This window comes from Streptopelia decaocto (genome assembly GCF_964273445.1).
Source record: "Streptopelia decaocto genome assembly, chromosome: 2".
Classification (NCBI taxonomy): domain Eukaryota; kingdom Metazoa; phylum Chordata; class Aves; order Columbiformes; family Columbidae; genus Streptopelia; species Streptopelia decaocto.
This window is the reverse complement of record NC_138655.1, coordinates 21,798,798-21,826,400: the sequence shown is the minus strand read 5'-3', so window position 1 is coordinate 21,826,400 and position 27,603 is coordinate 21,798,798. Positions and strand designations below refer to the sequence as shown.

Below are 27,603 nucleotides of genomic sequence, written 5' to 3'. Positions count from 1 at the left end.
AAATCTCTGTGTTTGTCATTTACATTACCCACAATAGCATAAATTATAGCCTGTTTTGCAGGAACCTCATGCTCCTGGTTGCTTCCCAAAGTGTATATCCCAGAGGAAAGAGTGCAAGTTCCTCTGGAGTTGAGCACTCGGTATTGCATCTTCATTTCCCAATTGTACAGCAGCAAATCAGCCAATGCCAAGGATGGAAGCAAGGCTCTCCAGGCTAAATCAAGGAAGTGGCAGATAGCATTACAAAATGGGGTGCAAGGCCCAGTCAGGATACATAAATGGGGTGCAAAACCAGGCCAGGAGGACTGCTAGGCAATGTTAGCTATGGCGAAAATGTCTAAATCCTATACGTATAAATCCCTAAGCCAGGGGAAAGGGAAAGCCGGCCAGCCCGAGGCGTGGGTCAGCTCCGGCTGTCCCCGCCAGCGGGGAGTGGGGGGCTCTGCAGGGCAGAGCCAGCGCCCCAGCGGGGGCAGCGATGCCCCACGACCGGGGGGCTCCGCGGAGCCGGGGATGGGGAGAGAGCGGGGACGGGCTGGGAGGCGGTGGGATGGAGAGAGGAGTAAAGCAGAAAGGGTGCGAAGGGGGTAACGGGAGAAGAAGGGGAGGGGACAGCTAGGAGGGGGGCGCTAGTGGAGATGATAAAGCCGCGGAGGAGGGGGAGAAGGGCGAGCGAAGCCGAGGAGAACTGGGAGAGCGAGGATGGGGCTGAGGGCGTGAGCTGGGGTGGAGGGGCAGCCGTGCCCGGCGGCGGAACCGTGCACGGGCGGCAGCGAGCGGGAGCCGCCATGGGCTGCGGGGGCAGCCGCGCCGACGCTATCGAGCCCCGCTACTACGAGAGCTGGACGCGAGAGACCGAGTCCACCTGGCTGACCAACACGGACTCCGAGAGCCCGCCGCAGGAGGGCGGCAGCGCCGAGGCCGGCGGCCGGGAGCCGGGCGCCCCGCACCCCGGTGAGTGGGGACCCGCCGCGGTGGGCACCGCGGGCCGGCCGGCTGGGAAGGGAAGAGACTGTCATACACATATATATATGTAGTGTGTATGGGTGTGTATATCCGCCTATCTATCCGCGTTACCTGCTTTTCGAACGTATTTTTCTACCCATGCCACGAAATGCAGACGCCGAAGCCTGTGCTTGAAAACACGGCGGGTTCGCCCCGGCAGCCGGTGCGTCCGGAGCATCCGCCGTTCCCTGCGGCCCCACAACTCCCGGGCAACGCGCCGGGACCGGCCACCCGCGCCCTGGGCTTTCCTCCCACAGAGCTTGTTCGGTACCGAGAAACCTTCTCACGGTGGTGCTCGGTTACGAGAGAGGGCATATAAATGTCATCAACTACGTAACGATGTCACCAGAAGGGAAGAGAGGTTGGTCTTTGAGGCTCTTGCTTGTGGAATACATGGACATGGCTGCTTTTTTTCCTTTTTTTTTTTCCTTTCTTTTTTTTTTTTTTTTTTTTTTTTCCCAAAACAAAGAATTTAGGAAGTAGTTTTAAAATAACAAAGAGGTTGTGATATGCCAGCCTGCTTCCACACTACCTCAGCTTAGGATGCTACACAGAAAACTGATCAGATGGTGGGTTGCACAGGAGCTAACCTGCAAGTTTGAATTTCCCAGCTCTTGCCAGTGTGGCACACTCGTAGTTGTGCACCTGAGGTATTACAGTAGGGACAGAGATAGGGAAGAGAATGAGGAGCTCTGCTCTCGTGTGGGGTTTAAATGTTTTCAGAAATACTATGTTTCACAGTGGTATCTAGAAGTCTCAGCCTCAGTCCAGAAATTCGTCGTGCTGCATGTTGTACAAACATAACTAACATGAAAATGGTCACTGCCCCAGATAGATTACAATTTGCTCAAGAGGCAAGTAAATGCCTATAGGCAGCTTCGGAGGAAAAGAAGCAGCTTTGCAGACTTTTATAGAGAGCTACAAAGAACCAGGAAGAAATCATGGAAGTGCAGGAGTGAAAATTCACAAAGGTGGGCGTCACTGTCCAACTGGAACAGGGAGATGATGACTCCATGCTGACTGAAATATGACAGGGAGGGAGAAGTCATAAAGGGTTGTGTTGTACTCCTGAAAGCTAAAGAAAGACTTCATAATAATCACATGTGAAACTATGAGAATTTGAAGTTGATATATGAAATGCTGTATTAAAGAAGACTATATAAGGAATTTAAAGAGGTTCAAGATGATACTGGGTGGAACGGCTGAATCACAGGTGAGAGTCTTATCTCCAGCAATGAAGGCTAAACACAGCAAGCATTAGCTCTGTACCCAGGCTCAGCATTATCTTAACCATGTTTACTTTGAGTTGGTGCCTAAACATCATAAACAGAAGCCAGATAGTCCAAGATTTGATATTGAATAGAAGGTGGTAAAGAGGTAGATCAGTAAGTATTCTTCCTAGAAACATGTGATAACTGACTTTGTGTTTACAGATGAGAATACCAGAGATATGGAAAACAACACTCAAGTCCAATAGAGACTCATTAGGGTAAGAGAAACTGTTTACAAGAAAATCTTGCAGAAGATATTGTAGAGGAAGAGTACAGACTTGTAGGAACAAAGTAAGGGTTAGTAGGGCTTCGGGAAGAGTGAGATAAATCCTTCAACACAGCCATGGTGGCAGCAGCTTAAGGAACCTGAGGAATCCACCACACTGGTCCTGATCAGTCCCTTGAAAATCATAAAGAAAGTCACTGAGATCTGTTGTAGGGTAAGGCCAGAGGTAGGAAAGGAATAAAGAGAGGTACTCCAGTGAATTTACAGATGAAAGGGAGAGGAAGCAGCAATCGGAGGGGAAAATGAGGTCAAGTATGGGTTTAAGACATGAAGAGGAAAACATGCCTTTATTGTGAGAACTGAAAACTAACCAAGAGTGAGAGACAAAAGGGAAGAGTGAAGGGGGGGATAAGCGCAGAGTGGGGGAGATGAGGAGATGGTATGTGAGGTTGGCCTAAGCGGAGGTAGTAAATTTCTGTAACTGGGACATAGAAAGGGAGGAAGCAGCTGGGGAAGGGGGAGCCAGCCAGCGGTGCTGGGGATAAGAGGATGAAGTTGTTCTTTGTCATTTTTCACTTGGAATAGATTAGTGAAATTCTGTAAAGAGAGACAATTGGAGGCAGGATGAAGGAAAGATTTCAGAAAAAATGCCAAAAGCAGTAAAAAGTGTTTGTGATTGTCAACGTGTTTCAATTAAGTGGAAAAAACACCACCAGACATTGATCAAAATGGAGAGAGAGGTCAATCACTCAGGGATAGTCTGCAGGATCAGCAAGCATATCAGTGAGGAAAATATATTAATCTTAGTTACCTCATCCCACCTCAATATATCATTACATCCATCTCTTTCTGTCAGTCAGCATATTTAGCTTTCTGTGTCTGCTCTCACTTGAACTATATGTATTTGCATAGCCAAATGCTTGTATCTTTACTAAATCATTTTCAAAGCTAAAATCTTACTAAATCAAAAAAGAAGCAATGAGTTTTTTTTTTAATTTTACCTTTGCTTTTCCTTTATTCCTATTTCAACCAATTCCTTTTTAGAATATTTGTTTGCTTCCCTACATTTTTAAAAATACATCCATTTTAATAAAGTATATTTCAATCTCCCTATTTTTTACAAGAAAACATACAGGAAAATACAAGTTGTTATAGCTAAAATAAGACAGAAAACTGTTCCTAGGTTCATGACAAGTCATTAGGGCCATGACTATAGCTGGTAGCAACTTGTTGCAGTATGCTGCTGAAGCTTTGACAATGGCGAACAGGGTAAATTAATACAGCTGAAGAGGGGTAGAAAAGTAACAAATAACTTAATGAAGCATTGCAGGTGGTGAAATTGAAAGACATCTTCTAGAAGATAAGCGTACATGCTGTTCATAGGGTGAGTGGCTTCCAGGAAGGACAAAAAAAATGAAAGACTCGCGGTGAGCCCATACAATAGAGCAGTTTCTCTTAAGAACATCTATTGCTATGTCAGCGGAGAACTTTTCACAGGATTCAGCTATTGCGTAAGCTATAGCTGGGGAAAATAATAGCCTACATTTCTGCCTAGTAACCGTTCCTTGATCCTTGCAGCCCTTTGCACAAATTACCTTCCCTTTTTGTGGAACTGATTCAGCTAAGTGGAAGTGTTAGCACAAGTAATGACTTTCTGGGGAAGTAAGAATCTGCAGGAGCAGGAGAGTCCCCAGGGCAGTCACCATGGATTACAAGTAAACCACAGGGAAAAGGTTGAATTAACACAAAAACTGTTGAGTATTTTGGAACACATTTGGATAGCCTGCTATGTTGTATTGGGATAACTTGCTGATATATATGGGTAGATATACTTGTTGATGTATGTGTGTATACATGTGTGTAGGCTAGTAACTTAAGATGCACAATTTCCTACCAGAAACCAGTACTGTAAAAGTGCTTTATAAGCCCATTCAATGTCAACTATAACAAAAATTAACTTTGTTTTGTTCTAAAGCAGGCTTTAACTCATCTTATTACTACTTCTTTCAATTTTTCAGTGTCTAAGTTAGCTGCTGTATTAAATTATTTTTTAATTTTTTTTATTATACTTGAAAGTGCCTCACAGTGGATAAAGCAGCATGTTACCTCATGGTCAGAGAGACCTTACAATCATATTTAGCTCATGGGCTGTGAACTCCTTAGGACGGGATTTGTTCTTACTGTTTACCAATAGCAATCAGCACAGTAAGGCCCCAGTCTTGGCTAGAGATTGTTACTGAAATGCAAATAAAAATAATTAATTTTTAAATGTTGTAGCAATCAAGTAAAAAATAATTATTTTGCATCAGAACTGAAAGACTGCATATTGATTGCCTTGGGACTCATTTGTTCAGTGACTCAACTAATAAAACATTTGTTTATTTTTTATTATTACCTGACTCACAGTATTGGCTAAGGCTTTGAAAGCAATTGCTTTTTACTCTTCGTACTTTGCACTATTTGTGTAGTAAAGTCTTTTCTCCTGAAGCATATTAAAGAAAAGCATTATCCAGTTTTCCCACACTCACCAGATGCACTTGGGAGGAAAACTTACTCATGGCATTAGCAAATGTACCTGCAGTCAGCAGTCTGTCAGGAATGAAATCTGCAGTTTAGGATCGGTTCAATCCCCTAGCAAAGACATCTGCAAAACAGCTATGAAGTGGGAGTAGAATCGAGTCCTTTGTAAAATAAATAAAAAAAATCAGAGGAATAAAAGAGAATTTTTATCAGTATCTAGCAATCTGGCTGGCTAACAGTATCTTGCATAGTTGCCTTTAATATAGTTGAGCATTGATGGATAATTCTTGGCTTAGATGACCCGCTATGCTGCTGCTCTGCTCTCCTGTGACTACTCTGTGAAGTTTTATAGACCAGGTTCATCTTTGCAGTTAGACTCTGGTCGAGACCCAGGGTGCAGGAGCTGGGGTTTCAGAGGTAACTTTCCATGGAGAAGTTTTTGAAAATTGCTTTTCCACCCTTCGCAGCGGAGAGGCCGGCAGCGGCCGCAGCCAAGGAGCGCGGCTGTGGGAGCACAGGTTGCCATGGCAACCGGGCCTGGCACCGCAGCCCTCTGCGCTTTCCTTTACCAGATATACACCGCACTACGGGCTGCGCAGAAATGAATAAGCAAGCATCAGGTTGTAAATGAAGAACTTATTCTGTGCAGCAGATGGTTTCTCTTAAATCAGACTGCAGAGAGGTATTTAATAAAAAGACACGATTTTCATTTAAGAGCCAAAGCGGGATCACTTTTGCTAGTGTGTAATGTGGGTATAACAGTATCGCTTTATGCTCTTATGCCCATTTATTCCTGTTCTTTTATTAACGAGTTAGTTCAAAATCTGGTATATCTAAGAAACAATTATAGCAGTGATTCTGACATGTGATCTTTTAAAGAGATAACCATATTACAGCTTTACAGTAAAAGTGAACAAACACAGCCTTTTCCCGTGCTGTAGACGTATTACAGTAATTCCCTATTCCGCCTTAGTCCAGACCTTGGATATAATGACATGGCATTTGCTAAAGGATCCCATTTTAATATTGTTTCTGGATTTTAATTACATGATCTTTGCTTAGACTCTGCATGGAGGGTCGTACTGAGGAATCATTTTTAAATCACACAAAAAGGGGAAGAAAATCTAAAATAGCATACTCTAGTAGGGAGAAAAAGCTTTTGGATCTGACTTTTACCATCTAGCTTTCAGAGAGCAGCCTTCTTGTGTGTCTGCTCAACTTTGTACACCAGCTTTTCATGTGTTAACATTTATATGGATGGGTAACAGACTTTTTATATGTGTAAAGTGCCTCTTTAGAGTGGGTTTGTGTAGGTGCTTCCATCTGCACAAGAAGATGATTGGCTTCAAAGCTCCCTGAAAATCACTTTCCTAAAAGCATGATTTGGTAGGGCTATTCTTGAAAGGGTTTCTTTCTGAATGGCACCTAGTTTTGTGCCATTCCTCTGTGACTCTGGAAGACCACATAAACAGCAAACCTTGCTGTCAGTACTGCAGGTACAAGCTCAGTACCAAAGCAATGGAAAAGCCCAGAGACCCTGCAGCTTCAGAAGAGTTCACCATTCCCAAATGCTACAGGGACTTCCACTCAAACTTTTCCCAGCATGTCTGTGGGAGAGGGGTGCAGGACAGAAGGGAAATAGCATGGATGCACCGCCTAGCTGTATGGCTCCCTCAGAAGTAGAAAAATAAACATTTTTGCCCATAAAAAATGACATTTCTGCATCAGCCTATAGATTAGGGAATTATAAAGGACCTTAGGTAGCAGTAGAAGAAAACGATAGAATTAAATGGATAATCTCTGTAACAAACAATGGCTGTCAAGCCACTGACTTGAAACTACTCAGGATTGCAATTCTTCATTCAATACATATACTTGGGTTAGAAACTAATCAAAGATTCCAGTATTGGCCTAAAACAGTATTTATTCCACTACAAGACAGTATTAAAATTATTGGGAAAATTAGACTGAGCCAGTAAATATATCTTCCTGCAATAACCACATTTTTCAGCCCAATTATAGCTGTTAATTCTCAGTCTCTGTACATTTTCACCTTTGCTGTTACTTGATAGTTTAATACTGTCTTAATTTCACATAGGTACAGATGTCATTTAAGAACAGAAGCTGAAATACCAATTGGGAGCAACAAAATATTTCAACATATTGTCAGAGAACTTTGGCATTTTCATTTTATATCTCTGAGTCATCCCACCCTTCCATCTCACCCCTCAAAACTAAACATCCCCTTATTTTCAGGCATGGAAAAGTCCTGTTGATATTGAGACCACTCGTGCTTAAGCTTTTTGCAATAAGAGAAGGATTGTTACAGATGTGAATGTTGTTTGAAATAATGTGTAGGGGTTGTCATTAATTTGGATGGGACTGTTGCTGCCGCTCTTTTTGCACTATGGCCATTCTGTGTAATCATATGCTTTGTGGGTGTTGTATTTATTTCATTATGTTGATTCAGTTAAAAAATGTCAGTGATACTTATTTGGCTTATCAGAGCATACTAAGCAACCTCCTTCCACTACCTCTAAAAGTATTTTAAAATGAATACTTTGTTAATAAATATCAACTGTGATATAAAAAGGAAGAGTCTATAGCAAGCAAAATTTTTTAAAGTATCATAAATAATTGACAGATGAAAAAATTTATTCTATTATGAGCCTCCAGCTTGTTATCTTGTTAGATGTATTATACTCAACTGCTGAAAAACTTCAGTCTCATTTAATGGTAGGTGGTTAGTGACATTCAGGTGCTGAGTGAAGCCTCCTGCAAGGTCCTGGTGGCTCAGGTGGGAGCAGCCGCCCCGTGTCCCTGCGGCAGGAGGAGACGGCAGGGGCTGGGCAGGAATCTCCAGCTGCCCGCTTCTTCTTTGGTTGCACTTTCTCCCTCTGGAATTCTCTCAAAGCATGGCAAAAACTGGGAAAAAATAATGTAAAAACATTTTTAAAAATATACTATGATACCTTTTCTCTTGGTCTCTGATTAATTCCTGTTTAGCTAATGGCCAACATTCTTGCTAAATCCCTCTTGCAGTCTAAAGCAGATCTACTAGGACTGATCACCCACAGTCATTTACCTGCAAATAAAGTAAATTCACTAAAAATGCGATGTGCATGAACACTTGAGTTACATAAAAGGCTTTCCTAGCCATCATGATACCAGGATATGGAGCATCAATAGTGATGATTTGCTAGAGAGATGATTTGGAACCTTCTCTCTGGACAATTTTCCAGTGGAAAAAAAAAATCCTTCTTGCACCACTGAAATCCTTCATGAGAAAAATTTCCTTAGTTACAGAGTCAAAGCGATGTTGTTAACTGTGTGAAGAGCTGTTCCCTCCGCCTCTGCAGCAGTGCTGGGGAGGAGGGATGGTGAGAAACGGGCACTGCCCGAAAGGCTCTGAGCAGGAAACCTGAGTCGTGGTTTTTGTCAATGACGGGTCCTGCCCGGAGGATGCTCAGAACAAAATTGCTCAGCAAAATACTTCTTCTTGCGGAAAAAGTTCTCTCTCTTCTCCTTTTTCTTTTTTTTTTTTTTCCTCCCTTTATATCCTGATTTAGGACATTTAAAAATTCTTTGTTCTTTTCCTCAGCAATGAATTTATACTTTCTGGCCAGTTCTAATCCTGTATTTTCTAGTTTAGGAATGTCTAGTTCAAAACTAACACTTAAAAATGGAATTAGGTTTAACTGAAGACTCCTGCCAGTCTCAAAGTAGAGGTGTAATGTATTTCATACAGGAAACGCAGTTCAGAATGCAGTTTACCTCATTGCCCATTGATTAAAATTTCCAAAATTTCCACAATGAGCACATATTACAGTAATGCAGCATTTAAATGGCAGAAATCCATCTTTTCTGCACCTGTAGTCAGGTGTAGAAATATATTTCTTAATAAAAAGAGAACTAAGTTAAGACTCAGCAAACGAATGACTGAAGCCACAACCTTATTGTAAGGCTTTTTGTTTGGCTCGCATAAAGCAGTGCTCTCTTCTAGATTATGCAGAGAATATTTTGAAAGCTGTGTGATTGTGTGCATTTCTCAGCAGTAGCCTTGCATGAAACAAGTGGCTTGGTCCTCTATTGTATGTAAATAAATAATGCATTCCTATCCTGATTTTATTATCTGATGAGTACAAGCATAATTCCATCTCTAGATGGTTACATTGCCTTTTCTGTTTAGGAAAATACAGGTTAAAAGTAAAACAAACAGGCAGATAGAGGAGCAACATTCTACTGATCAATCAGCATGAGCAGCTGTAGGCTGAGAGGCAGGATTTTCCATTTCAAGTCTTCCTGAATCCACTGAGTCCCTCTGGATTGTTTCTGCATTGCTGTTTGCTTGACTGAGCCTTATATTTTAAGCAGCTGATGAAAAAGAAGTAATGCCGAGCCTCTCGTTCCTCCCAGAAGATCATGGATTTAGGCTAGTCTGTTCAGGTGGATGCTAGCTACTGAAGCGCAAAATAAACAGCCAATCCCTTTATTGATTGACTGATTTTATTTTTTTTTTACCAGTTTCCTAGCAATGCATATGGTTGTGTTTCTGTCTCTGTATATTTCATCTGAATATTGTCCTCATGTTGCAGTTGTCATTCTCGTAAACTGCTAGTATTTCCCAGTGGGGCCACCAGAATTGTTTCAAGCACTTGCAGTGCTAAAAGTACGAATTTCTGTCAGTTGCACAAAGCTGGTGCCCCAGTGCTTTCTGAGTGTTTACACTGTCTGTGGAAAAGACGAAAAAAATCTCATAGATTTATCTAGTAGATTGTTAACAGCTGATGACATTAGGTCTTAACACAGCTAGTGCCCTCATTTTAGGATGAACACTAAATGTGAGTGGTAACTTTTTCACATGCATACAGATACCTTAAGCCAAAGGATTTTATTATTGCAGTCACGGTATCCTTTCGTATATTCGTAGACTTTAAGGCTGAAAATGTCATCTGGCCATACAGTCCACTAGTCTTTCTTGAATTATTTCCCATATGGACCACACCTTTGGGACATTCAGACTTAATTTACAGCTTTTCAGTGGCTAATCCTTTGCCTAAGTCTTTGTAAATTAGGGCAGTAAGTAATCACTCCTAGTTAAAATACATGTCTAATGTCTTACCTGGGACCTGTAGCCTCAATTTCCAGCTGCTGAACCTTGGTGAGCAAACTGAAGTCATTTCAGCTCAAGTTTCATGTACATTTAGATGCTTTTCATGAGGATTTCTGTTTAGTCTGCCTAAATATTTTTGATGCTTCTCAGTATGATTAATTGAAATGATACTATCTAATCATCTTAAAATTCCATGCATGATTAGCTAGGTAATGAGAATGATAATAATACTTTGCATTTCTGTGTTGGAAATTAGTCTAAAGCATAATGAGTGATGTTTCATTACCGCGTCCTGAAGGAGAAGGAAAGACCATGTGAACATCTACAAATCTAAGCTGCTCTTCAGAACCTGTCTTCACACAGGGTGGGCACGGCTGTGGGAAGGATGGCTGAGAGAGGGCCAGCAGCCTGCCGCTTGTTCTCCCTCTCACACAGGGCTTTCCTGTCATGGGAACTTCTTTCTTTGGATCTCAATGAACGGGTCAGACAGGAACAGAGCCAAAAGCAAGCACCTTTGGAAAACGGGCTGACCAGTGGTGTGAAGTATTGTGCATGGAGAGTGTCATTTTAATGCAAATTTTTCATGTACTGAAACATAGCCTGTACCTTGGCATGTGGAGAAGCAGATCCCTGCTCTGCCTGTTCTTCTAAAATGCAGTACTATGAAAAGCCTTTCAGCAGTTTGCTATTTGTATGTTAGTTTTTCACTTAGGAGGAATGAGTGATCTGTTTCTGGCACTGGTTAAGTTCCTTAATCCATTCCATCTTGTTGATGTTCTCGGGCATGAAATGTACTCAGCTTTCAATGTCTTCCAAATTTCTTATTCCACAATACAATGAAAATTCATTTCTTTTTTTCCCCATTCCATTTATTAAAATTTGTTTCTTTGTCCATCAAACCCTGTTGTCTCTCTGCCATTACATCCTTCCCTAGCACCCTGATCACTATTCTTTCAAGTTTACCTTTTCTATCTTCCCTTCATGGTCAGACCAATTCCTTCTCATTCTGCTTCTGGAGACTGTCTTCCATGTAGTATCCTTAGTCTGGAGCTTTGACAGGATCATGCATTGTTAAAGAGTGTTGCACTGCGCTTTTTCTATTTGGAATAAATATAAATTTTGTATTCACCTTTCGCTTCACAGATGTGGGTGCAACACTGTTAAGTTTGTTTACAAGACAGTCGTATCATGACACTATATCATAATTTGAAATAAAAATATAGCAATATACAAAGATTTAACGTCTGCCTGTACATGGGAAATTAGACCATGTAAGAAATATCAAGGTTTGCAGCTTTAATGCTGCCCTTCTTGTATTCTATTTGTCTGCTAGAATCCTTGAACGCTCTCTAATAGAAGTCTTCATATTACAGTAATAAATCTGGCCAGACTTTCAGAGCTATTTATCAGATGCTTATTTATGCCTGTGCATGTTAAATTACAGTTTTAAAATCTTTTAGAAATTCCTTTTATTTAAAAAAGAGGAGCCTCTTGCCTCATTTCAAGCTGGCAATGGTAAAATAAGTTTTGAAATACAGAAATCTATAGGTGTCCTCTTTGTTTTATGCTCTAGAAATGAAGTGGCAGGAAATCCATAAATAAGCAAACCTGCCCACCAAAACTGTCACAAGACGTAGCGCTTGGTCTCTAATGTGCGTAAAGTCATTTAAAAGCGTTAAACAAATTCATCGTGAGCCAGTTCTTTTTGTACTGAATTTGACATTTAATATCATAATCTTACAAAGTAACGTAATTCCATAAGGCTCCTGAACGCGACAAAACCATGGCCAGATCAGGATCTCAGAGTCTGATTTGCCTTCTGCTATAAGCTATTACCTGAGCACCCTTGTCTTGCATAGATACAGAATTTCCTCTTACTTATCACCTACTTCCCTTAGCACTGAAAGTAAAGCAGATACCATCTAAATGGAGAATGAAGAGGCTGGTGGTGCTCTAGGGCGAGCAGTGGGGAGGGAGGATCACAGCATCCCCACGCCTGCCACACACCAGCACACGTTTTGCTTTGCTTCACCCTCCATAGTTTGTATTGAATTAGAGTTCAGATAAATAATTCTGGATTCTCTGAATGTCTGGGCAGTAAATGTATTGTGTTATTGTATTTGCTGATTCAATAAATACAAAACATTGTTTCTGATGATATTTTCCTGCTGCAGCAGGTCCTCCCTCTGCAGATCTTCTGGATCCTTCGTCCTGCCTTACAAACCCACTCTCCCCTATGTCTGAAAGTTTCTAAATTCTTCCTCATTAGGAAAAAAAACTATTGCACTTTCCTGAGCATCTGGCTTCATCCCTGAGGCTTCTGTTTTGTAGGACATGACTTAAACTTTTATCACAACCTCCACTCCGTTAATTTTTTATAGGATCCATGCTATCTTTTACTTCTGCCCCTCAAGTGCATAGCAGCGCTCAGGCCTGCAGCTATGTCGTTTTCCCAAACACGAACTCAGGAAAACAGGTACAGAAAACAGGTATTTCAGTGCTCTCCATACTTAGCATTAAAAGTAAGAAGGTGATGGTAACAAATACATATTTCCTCTGGAAGCAGCTGCATGTTGTGCTAACGTGGTTCATTTGTCTTTACTGTGAGTTTTCTCAGAGTCTGTTTTTACAATGCAGTATTTTATTATGCAGGCATTTTCTAAAACGACATCGTCTGCATTATTCATGAGATAACAGCCACGATAAATAAAAAAGGGTGTTGCTGAACCAGAAAATTGAACCTTACTGGTTTGTTTGTAGTCAATTCCAAAGATATAAATTTAGCATACTAATCAACAGCTAGTCACTTCAAACAAATACGTGCTTGTTATTCAATAGCAGAGCATGTGACAGCACAGGGCCCACAGCCCTGAGTCAGATCTATAGCGTGTTTGGGTCAGAATTCATGTCCTGTTTTGGCCACTACCTGCTGCTTTAAATACAGGCAGGAGAGTATTGAGGCAAGCACATGTGCAATGATTTTCTCCAGAAAGGTCTGATCCTTTTGGCCAAAAGTAATTTTGCCTCTGTGCTACGAGGCTTCATACCCATCTCGAATTTCTTGCCAATATTAGCTATCGCAGCATTTCTAATATTTGTTAGTCAGAGAAATTTCGGTTTGGTTTTGGATCTTATTGAGATGTTTCTCTGTCAACAAGGTCTGTGCAATGAGATCCAGGCAGACCCACCTTCGGTGCTGCCTCTGATTTGAAAAGTTTCCTGTAGTCCTGATAGTTAAGGGCTACCCCAAAATGTTGCTATCTGGTTCCTTTCTCCCATACTTGATCTTTAGCAAATGCACATTAGCTTTCTAGTACAGAGATAAGGTCCATCAAAAAGCCTTGGGGAAGCCATATCTTTATCTTTTGTCATGCACAAAATTGACCTCCCTTTTTCCCTTGTCTCTCTGTGCCAGCTGTTCATCCATGACACTATTTTGTTTTTTACTCCAGTTTTACTTTCACCATATTAATTAATTATATAATTTCCCCCTTCTTCATGTAATCTTTATTTCCATGCTAAAATCTGGTTGGAAAGAGTTATATCGTAAAAGTATCCTCTCCTCTTTATGAGTCTCATAAAGGATCATTCGAAACCTTAGGTGTAACCAGGCTGTATGAATAACTATGGGAGTGTCTATGCATTGGTTGTCCTTGTTTGTTTTGTTTGTGGTTTGTTTGTTGGTTTGTTTGTTGGTTTGTGGGTTTTTTTGTGTTGGTTGGTTTGGGGTTTTTTTTGGTGGGGTTTGGTTTGGGTTTTTGTTGGTTGGTTGCTTGCTTTTTTTTTTTTTCACTGGTGTTGTCATGATATAATTGAAGATGTCAGAAGTACATGTCTAAAATCTCCATTCCATATTTCCTTTGATTTCTCTGTGATGAACATCTTATTTACTAAAATAATTCGCTGAAATTTTTTCTTAAACTGTTTCTTCCCCTTTTAAATGGTTTTAGAGAGCTACAAAAGACGACTTAAACATACATTACTTTGAATGCATGCAAGCTTGCGAGCCTGTGAGCAACTTTTTGGAGTGCAATTTTAATTATTTATCTCCTAAAATACAAAATGCCTGAGGTATTAAGAACTTATGTACTTCGGTATTAATAAATTACTTTTAAGTATCTAGTGCTTACAGAACACAAACATTGCAGGGATGGCCTTAGTATTATGTAATTCAATTTTTGGTGATATGTAAGTGAATCTTATCTGTACTATATATCTTGTTTTCATTTTTCACAGTTGTAGGATGCTGCTGTTTAGGAATTTCTGAAAACTCATTACAATTTTAAAATGATTAGGCTTGTAGACAAAAAAGCACATGCTAGCACAGATTAAGAGGTCTTGTAGAACATGGAAGGAGATGGGATGTGGCGACATTTGCTTTTAAAGAAGTGAGGTGCAGCCTGCAGGAAGAGAAGTGAGGCAGAGAGGAAGATCATAGGACACCTGGTTGATGTTGAGGGACAGAAGTTAGGGCATAAATTCCAGCCAGTGGAGGAAGAAGGGCATCGGGGATGGATTTCTCTGAGGGCATTGGTGAATCTGCATCAGATTTCCAAGTGGCATTTAGGAAGCGAAGGAGGCCTTTGAACAGTACTGTTTGCTGCTTACAATTCTGTTATGAAGAAAACTTCTGTTTTCTTTACAAAACGATCATGTCCTATCTGTGATTAATATTTGACTTAATAGTCTGAAATGCAAGGAATTGTAATGATAGTAACTATGGTTAATTAATAAAGATAATTTTAGAAAATTAAGGTAACAGAAGCATTGAAGTGCTCCAAGTCTTCCTTCTAAAAGCTTATATTGATATTTGCTTGGGTATACTGAATTTTTCATTATGTTTACAGCAGAGAGAGTAGGAGGTTATCCCAGAAAGACTGGAAAAACTTGGCGTCTTACTGTCAGTTTGAATATTCAGTGTTACGATAAACTATTAATTATGAGTAGCAGCAGTTCTTGGAGAGTTAATTTTATTTATACTGCTTATATGAGCTACTGAAAAATACCTGTGCCTTTATTTTTGTGTTACCAGTGACAATTGTCATGTTCTGTTATCTTTGTCCTCTTCTAGGAGTTTATATCACCTTTAATATGCCTGTTGTTCTTTACCTAGGATACATATTTCAGACATATTTGATCTGTTTTGCTGGTCTTGTATGGAGATATCTCTGATTTTACAATATGTAGCTTTTCTGTTGACTACATAGTGATGTGTGTAAAAGTGTGCTTAAATACCCTTCTTTAAAACTGCAGAACAGCTAAAACATATCCAGATATCCTAGGGACCAATTTTTAGTTTGATTTGTAAAATTCAATAAATATTGTTGATTTTTATCCACATCCAAAGTTTCCAAAACGTCTGTATTTTTGGAACTTTGAACAAAAGGCAGTAATTTAATGCCAGCATCTTAGTGGAAAAAAAACTCAGGCAAATTTATTTTTTCAATATTCAAATTTTGAATGTGAAAATATGCAAAACAAAAGATTATTCGAACTGCCATCATTTGGTCTAAATAGTCAGATTTCTTAGTGAAAGAGATTTTAGACATACTTTGTAAGTTATCAGTAATCAGTCAGTCACATCACATCTTGTTCTGGGCCAGGAACTTCTTTAGAAGACTTTGGGACACACAACGAGAATCCTTAATGAATCTGGGCTAAACGGGTGAAACAATTCTATGTTCCCTGCCACAGAGGCAGTTGGGAACAATGTGAATGTGTCTCCAGAGGAGTCAGAGAGCTCAGCAAGGCAACTCAACGGGAAGAACGAGTGTAGCTGGATGAGTGGGGTTGGGTTTGGTTTGGTTTGGTGGGACAACGCACCAACCTGAGCTGCCTTCTTGTTTCAACTCTTGCGCTCCCTCCCATGTTGTGCCAGTCCAACTGGTTGCATCATCGGGTGATGAAGAAAATCTGGGGATTGATTTCAGTTTAAAATAATCCTTTTCTTTTTTTTCCCCCTGGTGCTGCTGAAAGATGCATTTGTCAAACTGCAGCCTAAAGGATTTCTATTGAGCTGTCAAGAAAGACAGCACTAAGCTCGGCTGTGCAGCCCAGCAAGCCCATGAAAAGGAAGACGACAATATGCATTGCCATGGGACAGCAAATTCTTTGAAGCATGTTTCTTGCTGGAACGATAGACCTGGATTTGAGAGTAATGGGGCTGCTGCTTGGGTATTCTCCTCACATCCATTGAGAGAGAACTCATGCATGTTCTTTATAAATAAACCTGATTACATGCAATGAAATACCCGCTCCTTGTCATCCATTCCTCTCCATAATGGGAACGGCCTGGCAGTCCCCCAAACCCCGACTACCATTCCTAAGGGAAAGGTCACCACCACATTATTGGGGGTTTGATGATCACCCAGAAACTCAGCTTTAGGAACGGAGCCATAAGAATACTCTAGGCTTGCCAGTTATTTTAAAAATAAAATATATGGATTTGACAAATCATTGTGATGGGATCTGCTGTCTTCCCTGGCCTCAGGATGCCCACAGACTTTTGGCAGGGTTTGTCCTGGCAGAGAACATGAGAATGAAAACTAAATTACCGAACCCATTTGTTTAAACTTCTACTGAAGCTCTACAATGAAAGACCAAGGAGTCTATTTACCAAACCCATGCTGTGGGGATAACACAAATGTCTCTAAAGTTAGTTTGGTTTAAATGACACGGAGGCAAGACCCTGAGCATTACCCCCCTGCTAGCTTGCACATTCTAGATTGTACAGAAGAAGTTAACTTTTCCATTTTTGTGTACTATGGCAAACCCCAAACAGCAATGCAAAAATATTTGCTATTTAAAAAGCAGTCATGTGTTCCTAATATTTTCTTTAACATCATCTCTGTTTTGCAATCAGCATTTTGTGTTATATTTCTAGTCTATAAAATAGCTGTCACTTTATGAATTGCCAACAAATCTTGTGCTCTTACTTATACTGCTCAGGCATTCTCACTGTAATTTCTGCTCAGTGCTCATACATAAAGAGCAAGTCACTGAAGCCTCTAAGCTGTTGCTTACTCTCTAAATCACTTGTTTGCCAATGAAAAAGAAATCTAAAAGTGTCTTAACTTCAGAAGTGCCAACACATTTCAGAATAAAATAAAAAAGCTTTTTGGACTGCTAAGATAAGCTAGTATTGGTGACCACTAGGTCACCTGTAAAACTGTAGTGGGACTGACAGCAGAAGGCTCAGGTGCTGATATCTGGTTCATTTCTGACAAGTATTGCAGAAAAATGTCTCAGCCCTGCAAAGCAGGATGCAACAAGGATGCTTGGGCTGCAAACTAACAGAACAAAAAAACTGACCCAAATATACCATTTTCAGGACTGAGATTTTCCATCATCCTCCAGAAATGAACTGTTGTAAGAAAAAATTGTTCTGTGAGAGAGCAAAAGATGCCACACAATCTGATACATGAACAATTGTCCTTGAACAAAGTGGGTTTTCAGCTGACAGCTGCTTCTCCAGACAACTTACTTAGAGGCCAGATGGCCAAAGGCACACATGATTGAAAGTAATTTAGTAGGATGACTCCACAGAAGAAAAAATTCACAATATATATGTGTTTGAAACATCCAAGATTCAATTAATGGAATTAGTATGTAATGCCTAGGGCATTTTGCCTGTTCAAAGCTGTGCTCAAGCCTGTTCTCACAGCTCCGCTGCAAGGTGAAGCAGTACACCGCGGCCTGACTCCTGACTCACACATGCCTAATTGCTTCTCCCACTCCCGTCCTGACAATTTATTTTATCCATTATACCAGTCTGTGCCACTTACTGTTCTGCACCGAGTCATTTTTCTGCCTCACATCTTCCATGGTAGAGCGGTAGGAAGAGGTAAGACCACAACCAGAAGTAAGTATGGACTTTTGGGAGATGCAGAAGAGGCGAGGTTTACTCTTGTCTTATGGGAAGTTGCCCATAGATTTAGATCAGAGAATGACATTAGGTTTTATATCTAGCAGAAGAGGAAACTTCCAAAGACAAATATTTTAAAAATAAACTCTAATGTAATTTTTTCAATTCCAACTCAAGTTTTTTTTTATCAAAAATCAGATGATTTAGCACTATTCTTAGTGACCACCACTCCAGGTTAAACTCTCTTAGGAAAACTCTAACACCATCTTCTGACTGCTCAGGGAAATGCACTGACTAGTTTTGTGTTCAGATGTTTTAAGTATTACACAGCTTTAGATATTTTCAATATCAAGACTTTATTTGATTTCAGTCATTGCCTTTGCAAGCTGCTACTGATGTTGCTTTCTACTGATAAAGCAGATTTTCTTACAGATACGTGGAACAGAATTCAGGACTTTGTGTCTCTTTTAATACCCCTAATACTGTGCTTGAATTGCCACCCAGTTCACAGCAGAAGGTTTTGATGACACAATGCACACTTCAAGTAACAATAAATTGTCATTGCTTTCCCTCATGTTTATTTTTCCCTTAGTGACTGGGACTCCTTGCTTCTTCCTCCAGTTTTGATACCTGCATTGCCAGTTAGTGAATATTTTTTTTTTTCTATTTGAACATAAAGCTTTTTATAAATGAGCTTTGCAAAAAATAAAATTGAGTGTTATAGTCATGCATCCCACTAGCTCTTTCTATTTTTATTTGAGATGTTTAGTGCTCTGTACTCACCATAAATGACAACTGACTTTTGTGAATGCAATTCATATTGTGCAACACATGACTCATTCACACAGCTGAGCAGAAAGCAAATTAGTAATTTATTTGATTTCTGACAATCAAAACAGTATTAAATATATTTTTCCTTAATTTCTTTCCTCAACTTCAGATTAAAAAAAAATGTTTAAGGACATAAATAGAGCAATCTCTCCATTCATACCAGTCTCATCTGTCAGGCTCACATCTAACCCCTTCATTTACCAGAACTGAGACAGATTTAAGAGAAGCCCCTTTGGGTCCTTAGTTAAATCCTCTATCAAGCCCGCAGCTGTGTGGAGAAGCCAGTGGAGATCTGCAGGTGACCAAAAGGCCACTGATATGCTGCACTCATTAACCGGTTTTACATGTTTTCTGAGTCAGGGTTTCTAAGAGCAATGGGCTATAGGAAAAAGGCCAAATAATGTGAAGTGTGACGATAAAGGTGACAAAAGCAGGTGGGCTGTTCTCACTGTAGTATCATACAGCACTTTCCATGACTTGTGCTATCAAAAAAAGTGGAGAAATAAAGGGAAGACAGAGCTGCCATTATAAACTTCCCCACAGTATTAATTGCCCAATTTCATGTGTCACTGCTAGGTGTTCTGGAGGATGGAAAATCAGCTCAGACAGGTGTAACTGCAGCATCAGCCACAGCGGGAACGCTGAGCACCGAGAAGAGGAACAACAGTGCTCCTCAGTGTGCAACCTCCATGGTCCATGGCACAGGAGCTACAACGCAGAGACAGAACGGCTTCAGGACAGCAGAGGTAAGAGCATAATTATGTTCCCCAATGCTCAGCACTAGCTTCAACTAGACCAAACTTGTTTTTGTGACAATCTTTCTCGCAGCAGCCAAACTGTATTTAATGTGTTGGGATAAGGAAAAATGGCTTCACCGCAGCCACAATATGATTGAGCCCAGCACCTCTGACAGTGCTTCAGGCCTGAATAGCCACAAATTGATGTTTTATTCAGCAATCAGAGTAACACACAGATTTGTTACAGGAAAAAAAACCCTACACTTATTTTTTGTCAGCTCAGTCCAGCTGTGGCATGAATTGTACAAACCGTTTAAGTTAATTAATGGAAATGGAATGTGTTTTTCCTTAATTGCTGCTTTTCTTAAATTGTGTGCAGTGCACAAACTCTGGTTCATTCAGGGCTGGATGTGAAGTCTGAAAAAGTCAATGGGAGTCTTTTCAATACCTTCAGTAGGCTTTGGATCAGACCCTCCCCGCTTCTCCCCTTCACCTACTGTGTACGTTGCAGAAGGATCATCCAGCGTAGCAATAACATACAAACACCGAAGGCTTTGGGGCTAGAGCAAAGCCCAAACTCCTTCTGTCATAGTTGCCTACCTGCCTGTGTCCCACAGGTTTCCATATACTGCCCTGTTTGTGTAGCAGCTGCTGGGCTGCTGCAGATTAAAGTAACTGAAACCCTATGTCTTTTTAGTGCTTCCTCAGTTTCTCAGATAGGAAGACCTCTCAGCATGGTGTGTGGTGGAACTACTACACCCACCCCATAAGATGCTGTCCCCTTTTGGGAGCCAGGTCCTTAAAGGAGGCAAATTTAAACCCAGGAGGACTGAGCAAATGAAAAAGGGAATTTGATTGAACTTCACCTTGCGTTTGCCTCCAAACAACATGTTGATACATGTATTTATTTTATACTTTCACTGTATTATCTTCTGTACTGCTGTAGTACAGAAATATTCCCCAGTGACCTCGATCCTGCTGTATCCTTCCATGAGATACTGGAGCCCCAGATGTATAGGGACATTCTACAGGAGCATGATATCTAGAGCCATGGATTTGCTGTAAATGAAAAACATAAATGCTTGTCATAGCCAGTATTCCACAGCGAAAAATGAGTTGGTCAGATTGGATATGGTTGAACAGAACTAACTTAATTATTAATTCAATTTGAAAATGACTTGGCCATACTTGAGAATTATAGTGTACACTTGACATATCATTCAAGAAAATTGCCTAATTTTGTAAGTGATTGGAAAATTACTTCTGTATTTAGACTTAATAGGAACTATGGGCAAATTCCCACAACATATTAATAATGTGAGTGTTGACTGTAATGGGTCTTCTCAGTGAATTGTGGGCTCCTGACATGGGGCCCTATGGCCCTTCCTGCCCTTTTAGTAGCTAAGATACATTCAGTAATACATATCTGTACTGTTGCAACCCACTGCAAAGAAAATTTCTGATGATAAGTAGGGCATCTACATTATTTTATGTATCTAATACAGATGTCTAAGAAAGGAAGTTTAATTTGTCTGGACTTCTTATAGTCAAAAAAGAAATTTATTTTCCTACAAGGAAAGTATAGTATCTAAGTTAGGGTCCAGCTCTGGTTTGCCAGTGCCCATTTTATTCATCTGGATATTCATATTGACTACAGTTCTTTTACTTCTACATGTTGCAGAATAGAATGAGATGCAACACCCAGTGTTCTCAGGGTTTTGCCATTGGTCTGTGAGGCAGCAGGGGGTAAACTGCTTTACATCTTTGTTTCTTGTTCTATTCTCAGGCGCCAAGCTCTAAACTTCAGAGTCTAAAGCATCCTACTGCCTTAACTGTACCATTGGTTACATGACATGGCACAGTTAATGGTGTCAAAAGGGAAGAGAAAGGGTTTGACACAGGCTGCATCTGGAAAATTTTAGTATCCTCTTGTGGGGGTCATAGAATCATAGGATCATTTTGGTTGGAAAAGACCATCTAGATCATTGAATCCAGCCACTAACCCAACACTGCCACTAAACCACGTTCCTAAGAACCTCATCTATAAATCTTTTAAACACCTCCAGGGATGGTGACTCAGCCACTTCCCTGGGCAGTCTGTTCGACTGCTTCACAACCCTTTTGGTGAAGAAATTTTTCCTACTATCCAATCTGAACCTTCCATGGCACAACTTGAGGCCATTTCCTCTCATCCTATCAGTTGCTACTTGGGAGAAAAGACCAACCCCTTCCATGCTACAACCTCCTTTCAGGTAGCTGTAGACAGCAATAAGGTCTCCCCTCAGCCTCCTTTTCTCCAGGCTGAACAGCCCCAGTTCCCTCAGCTGCTCCTCATGAGACTTGTGATCCAGGCCCCTCACCAGCTCTGTTGCCCTTCTCTGCACTCTCTCCAGCACCTCAGTGTCTCTTGTAGCGAGGGGCCCAAAACTGAACACAGGATTTGAGATGCAGCCTCACCAGTGCTGAGCACAGGTGGACAATCACTTCCCTAGTCCTGCTGGCCACTCTATTTCTGATACAAACCAGGATGCTGTTGGCCTTCTCGACCACCTGGGCACACTGCTGGCTCATGTTCAGCTGGCTGTTGACCAACACTCCAATGTCCTTTTCTGCCAGGCAGCTTTCCAGCCACTCTTCCCCGAGACTATAGTGCTGCATGGCGTTGTTGGAAATAAAATATGCTGCTGCTGAAAGAAGTTGTAATACCAGTGACGACAATATAATGGTCAAGCACCCTGAAAGCAAAGGTGGTATCCAAATTATGTCACTGACTGACAATGACCTGGTTTGATTTTCATGATGTGTGTAGCCTTTCGAGAGTCCTTGTGTGAACAGGAGCACTGGGGGAGCAGATAGCAAGGGAGCAGCTGTATTCAGGCTGCAAAAAGTTGCAGTAATACACAGCAGCAAATAAAGAGCAGTTTTTGCTCTCAGACAAATATGTACTTTTCACTCACGTCAGTGGAAGTTTATCAGTTTATAACCTGGCACTATTACCATGTAAATGATGCCTTATTTACCTGGCATTCTTTACAATTACTAATTGTCTCATGAAACACTGCAAATGTAATAATCAAATCCACCTAACTCAGCTCTGTGTCTCTGTCAGCCCGGTTTTGAGTGTCCTTTGCCAGACCTATCCTGTTTACTAGGCACTATAGTGTGCAGCTTATGGCAATAAGCAGATAGATTGGGCGATGCAGAAGGATAAATTTAAATTAGGGATCCACTTGCATGCCTTAGATGGAATGACTTTTTTTAATATTCGCAAATAATCTGATGAAGCTCTGAAAGGTAAATACTGTACTTGTACCCTATATGCAGACAGAACTAAGTGTTATTTTGAAACTGTATTTTCACTTAGGAAATGTAAAATAGAGAAAATTCTGTCTCGGGCTAATCACACTCAACTCCCAGTGACATCAAAAGGAACTTCTAATTTCCACTTCTGGACTGAAACCGGATCTATTTGCTCTGCTTTTAGAATACATATGTGCAGAGGTGCTAATGATAGCCAAGAGGGTTGATCCAAAGCCAACTAGTGTCCACTGCCTTTATAGCAGTTATAAAAGCTTGCATCCATGCTGAATGAGAAAGTTGCTCCATATCACAGCACTGTGTGAAGAATGCTGGAGTCTTTCTGTATATTAAGTAGTCCAGTTTTCATAAATTAGGAGGTAATCATCAATGTCTGTTTGTGCTGTCAGTGTGGAATCACTGTGCTGTTTAAAACTTTCACAGAGTAAACGGGACACACAGAAAATGTCCACAAAAGAAGTCACCATTAATATTACAAAAAGCATCAGACAAAGCGACAGAAGGAAAACAAAGAATTGTGTCAATTAACAAAACAAAGCGCAGGTGAAGATGGACCTAACAATCCGTCACTGCACTTTAAATGTCACCAGTTGCTGAAGACATGAAGATCTCTACATGTTCCATGCTGAACACAGCAGGCAGCTGCTGCTGAGTGCCTTCAGAAATATGTCTTACAGAAACCAGCTGCAGACACTGCAGGATGTTCACATGTCACTTGTCTGAAGCAGTGGCACTGCACAGACATAAGTCAAAATTCATGCCATTTGGTTTTTACTAAGTCGTGTTATCTCCTTGTGTATGTCTTGTTTTGCGTTGCTGTTACAATGAAGCTGAATGATGGGCGGTACAGTTCTTCCCGGTTTAAACTGGGAAATGAGCACATGAACCTGCATTTTTAGCCGTGAGGGGTTTCAAGTGTGTACATTCGAACCCACAGAGTAAATTTAAAGCACTTGCTTTCATAAAACTCAAGCCCAGAGATCTCAGAGAGAGACACACAGATGGCTTCCATTAAATCTCTTTTAAACTATATATATCTGTTATATGTAGTTAAGTCATATAGTAACCTTTTTATGTATTAATCTTTTAATTACTTAGTTTTAATTTATTTTCTGTATTGACAGAATTTAGGTCTTAAAAACAGTAACTTTCATATTGATCAGCCTTACTCAAAGTTCTTAGTCTTAGCTGGCAAGTAGGGTTCTGGCCACTTGGATGTTCTATACATGCCCCTTTAATTGTGTTGAGGTTCAGACTGATCACTAACATTACATGAAAATAACCATGATTTTTAAAACAATGACAACTCCAAGAATTAACTTTATTTGATCAGATATAGTTGATTTGCCGTGCAGAACTTATTTAATTGCATTGTAAATAAGTGTTCTGTATCATAGCATTCCATGTTTATCATAAATATACAGCTAAAAGAAATATAAATGTCCAGTGTAGTAAAGACCAGGAATTAATTCAACATATTACTTCTTAATATAGAAGTAATGGTATATATTCTCTGTGAGTTTGTTTGTTTATGAAGATAAAAGTGGCAAATTTACTTGCCTCTGCCATCAGACATATATGAGTATCTTCAGGGGGCCATTTAAAATAACTATTCAAAGGTCGTTCATAACGAACTGATGCTGTTGAAAAGAAAATCCATGTATGAACTGCAAGAAGTCTTTTTACACGTATGCAAATAGGTATAAACAGAATAGTGAGACTGAATCCTAATTTATTCTGTATTAGGATAATGTTAATAAATTGCTACGATGTTATGAGTATGTGATATTTTACTTGGAGTGCAACAAGTTTATGCAATAGGGAATTGTTCACTAATTATTCCAACAGAAAGGCAAACTGAAATCCAGAGTCAGTGTGAGATTTTTGCTTACAGCAGAATATATGTAAGAAATATTTATTTTTAGATGTCCTAAAAAGGGGCAAAGGACTTGTGCTAATGTTCCTGTGGGTTAGTGTGTTATCTGGTAAGTGATCCTGTACTGCAGAAGAACTGAAATATATTGACAATAGTGTTGTATGGGTAAGACAACCACAGTCTGGGCAGGTCACTCCAAGTTGTGGCTTTCTGCCAACTTGCTGGCAACGTTATAGGAGAGGAAGGGACTTGATTCACTCTAACGATAAACAGTGGCTGTAGCAGCTCAGCAATATTAATTTAGAAATGGACAGCCATTGTTGGTGGCCGTGTACTGACCTAATTGAACACACATGTCTGGGATTCTGCATTGTTTGTGCAAAGCAGATGAGCCATTTCATATCTGTGCCAGACCCATAACCTGCTTCTGTTTCAAAGGATTTACTGGCAGAGAGTGTGGCATAAACGCACATGATACAGGGAAACCACAGAAAGAGATCAGTGATGCTGGTATGTGAAAGAGTAGAGGGGAATTTGAAGGAAGGCTAAAGGGAAGGTTCATTGTGTAAGAAGCTGTTCCATAGCTCACCACGTTAGTGTGAGCAAGTGCAAGGATGAATGAGCTGTGGCAGATCATTTACTAGCAAATAAATTTATTTTGTAATGATGTGCTGACCAGACGTATCTGATAGCTTGGGTCACACAACAGAAGAAAGCCTGCAATGCTGCAGAGAACACCGGTATGAGAAACAGCCCTTGCTGCAAGTGAGCAGCCATCAGGGAGGCAGTTCTTGAGTCTCGTATTCAGAGCATGAGATGCGACAGGATGGTTAGTAGGAGATGGCCTTGGCATGTAATGACCCGGACAATACTGGAGAACTTGCTTATGGTGACCACATCCCCCATCAGGGTGGCAGCTGTGGAGTCATTAAGGCTGAGGGACCTGGGTGACTCCTCTGTCTGCCCCTGATAACTTGCCTCAGCTACTTCAAGATCTTATAAACCTGTTTATATCCTGAAACTTAACCTTAGGGCATTCAAAGGCTGGATCCAACTTCTGTGGTAAAATCCATGCGTAATTACAGGCAACTTGATAAACTCTTCTCATGTAACACTATACTTATTCATTAAGTGCTACCTTAAAATAAATTACATTGTCTTAGGTAGCTTCTTAGTTGTTGATGAGCAAGCTTCCAAAGACCTTACGTGTTGTGGAGATGTGGATCCTGCCTATGCACATAGATAGGGTTATATTTAGGTTTTCTTCACTTTTCTTCTGCTAGAGACAACCACCAGTAGAAACAACCAATTTGTTTATGAAATAATATACCACTGTGTATAATTAAGGGTGACAGAATATAGTCTAGACTGCTTAAAACAATTTGAAGTCCTAAAAATAAATTCCTGTGCTGGTTTTAGTGGAAGAAGCAAGCTCAAAGAATCATCTGGACATCTTCACTCCAGGTGACCTTCCTAGGAGTGAAGAGTCTTACTTATAGGGTCAGTTCTTTGAGTAGCATCTTTCAAATTTAAACAGCTCAAACACATGAAATAAAATAACCATGTTATTAGATAAAGGATATGCAGACATCTGTGTCTTCATATATGACAGGATTTTTGAAATGCAATTTTCCCCAAAAAGGTATTATGCCACCTAATTTGCTCCATGTCCTTCAGTCGCACTAGAGGATTTCTAAAGCTACACTGAAATAACATACTTTCTGCTGAAATAATCTGCCAAGATCAAGTGAGTTTCTATGATTCGGGATTTAAACAGAAACAAACTTACTTTGCTATGTTTCCACAATTCCAACACAACACATAGATAGGATCTTCCTCTGATATGTACATATATATAAAATACATTTTCTTCCAATATGCAAGAAATGGAGTCACTCAAAACAAAGGGGACATTGGATAAAGAAGAGAGAGAATTTACCCTTACCAATAGACATCCTTAGGCAAATTCATCTTCTCAATGACTCAGTGCAATTTTATCTTTCAGTATTCCTTCACTCTGTCCCTTATGCTTCCTTAATGTATTTCATCATTTCACCATTAGTGTATGACATGGAGTGGAAGACACACAATTTTACTGTGTGACAGAAATGATCTTTTACTGAAAAAATTGGAAGGTATAATGTGTGTGTAAGCAATATATGAGTGCTGGCTTAAAATGTATTGTTGGCTAAATGGATAAGATCACATACGAAACAGAAAACAGATTTTTTTTTAATCTTCCTAATATGTTCATATACATATATATTCATATAAGCATGTTTCTGTGTGTGTACAGTGTAGTGTTTTGAGTGTGTACTTCTGTTCTGCAGTTCAGGCATGGGTTTTTGTGAACCTTTTAGTTATATTTTTAATTCTGACACCCAAGTATAAAACATGTTAATGTTTGGACTGAAATCTGTTTTACATGCCTTATGAAAAGAATGAGCTATATAATTTGTGCATAGAAATGGTGTTTGAAAAAGCAGGCTTAATTTTATTTGGAAATAATGAACACTCTACCTACTCTCAAACTAGACTAAAGGGAGAATTTTTGTACTCTCTTTTTATCTGCAAATTATTGAAAGCTGAACTTGGAAATTAAAATAAAGAACATTTTTTAAGTGTCTGTTTATTATTCTGTGCACTTTACATTCATGTGTTTGCTGCTGATTTATCTTTTTTAAAAGCCAAGACCAAAGACTGCAAAGGTATGATGAATGGTTCCTACCTCCTCTTCGTGGAATCAATTATTTTTGTATCTGATGTCCTCAGGCTGTGGCTCATGGACTGTACAGGCACATCAAAGAAGCTAAAATATGTGTATTCCCCATAAGAAATTGCT

At 40.1% G+C, this 27,603-nt stretch overlaps 1 protein-coding gene across 1 annotated transcript; it reads left to right on the top strand.

Moving 5' to 3' along the window:
• The first annotated feature begins 685 nt into the window (after window positions 1-685).
• Window positions 686-27,377, top strand: BAALC (BAALC binder of MAP3K1 and KLF4). The gene is made up of 3 exons (XM_082045125.1): window positions 686-954; window positions 19,407-19,576; window positions 23,309-27,377. The coding sequence occupies exons 1-3, from the start codon at window positions 789-791 to the stop codon at window positions 23,411-23,413; spliced, it is 441 nt and encodes a 146-aa protein (XP_081901251.1). The 5' UTR covers window positions 686-788; the 3' UTR covers window positions 23,414-27,377.
• The last annotated feature ends 226 nt before the right edge of the window (window positions 27,378-27,603 follow it).

What these genes read in the sequence shown, in the direction of transcription:
- BAALC (XM_082045125.1), top strand. Translation starts at nt 789, where the DNA reads ATGGGCTGCGGGGGCAGCCGCGCCGACGCTATCGAGCCCCGCTACTAC. An exon ending in GCCGGGCGCCCCGCACCCCG is followed by an intron (nt 955 to 19,406) that starts GTGAGTGGGGAC and finishes TGTCACTGCTAG; the next exon opens with GTGTTCTGGAGGATGGAAAA. An exon ending in ACGGCTTCAGGACAGCAGAG is followed by an intron (nt 19,577 to 23,308) that starts GTAAGAGCATAA and finishes AAACTTTCACAG; the next exon opens with AGTAAACGGGACACACAGAA.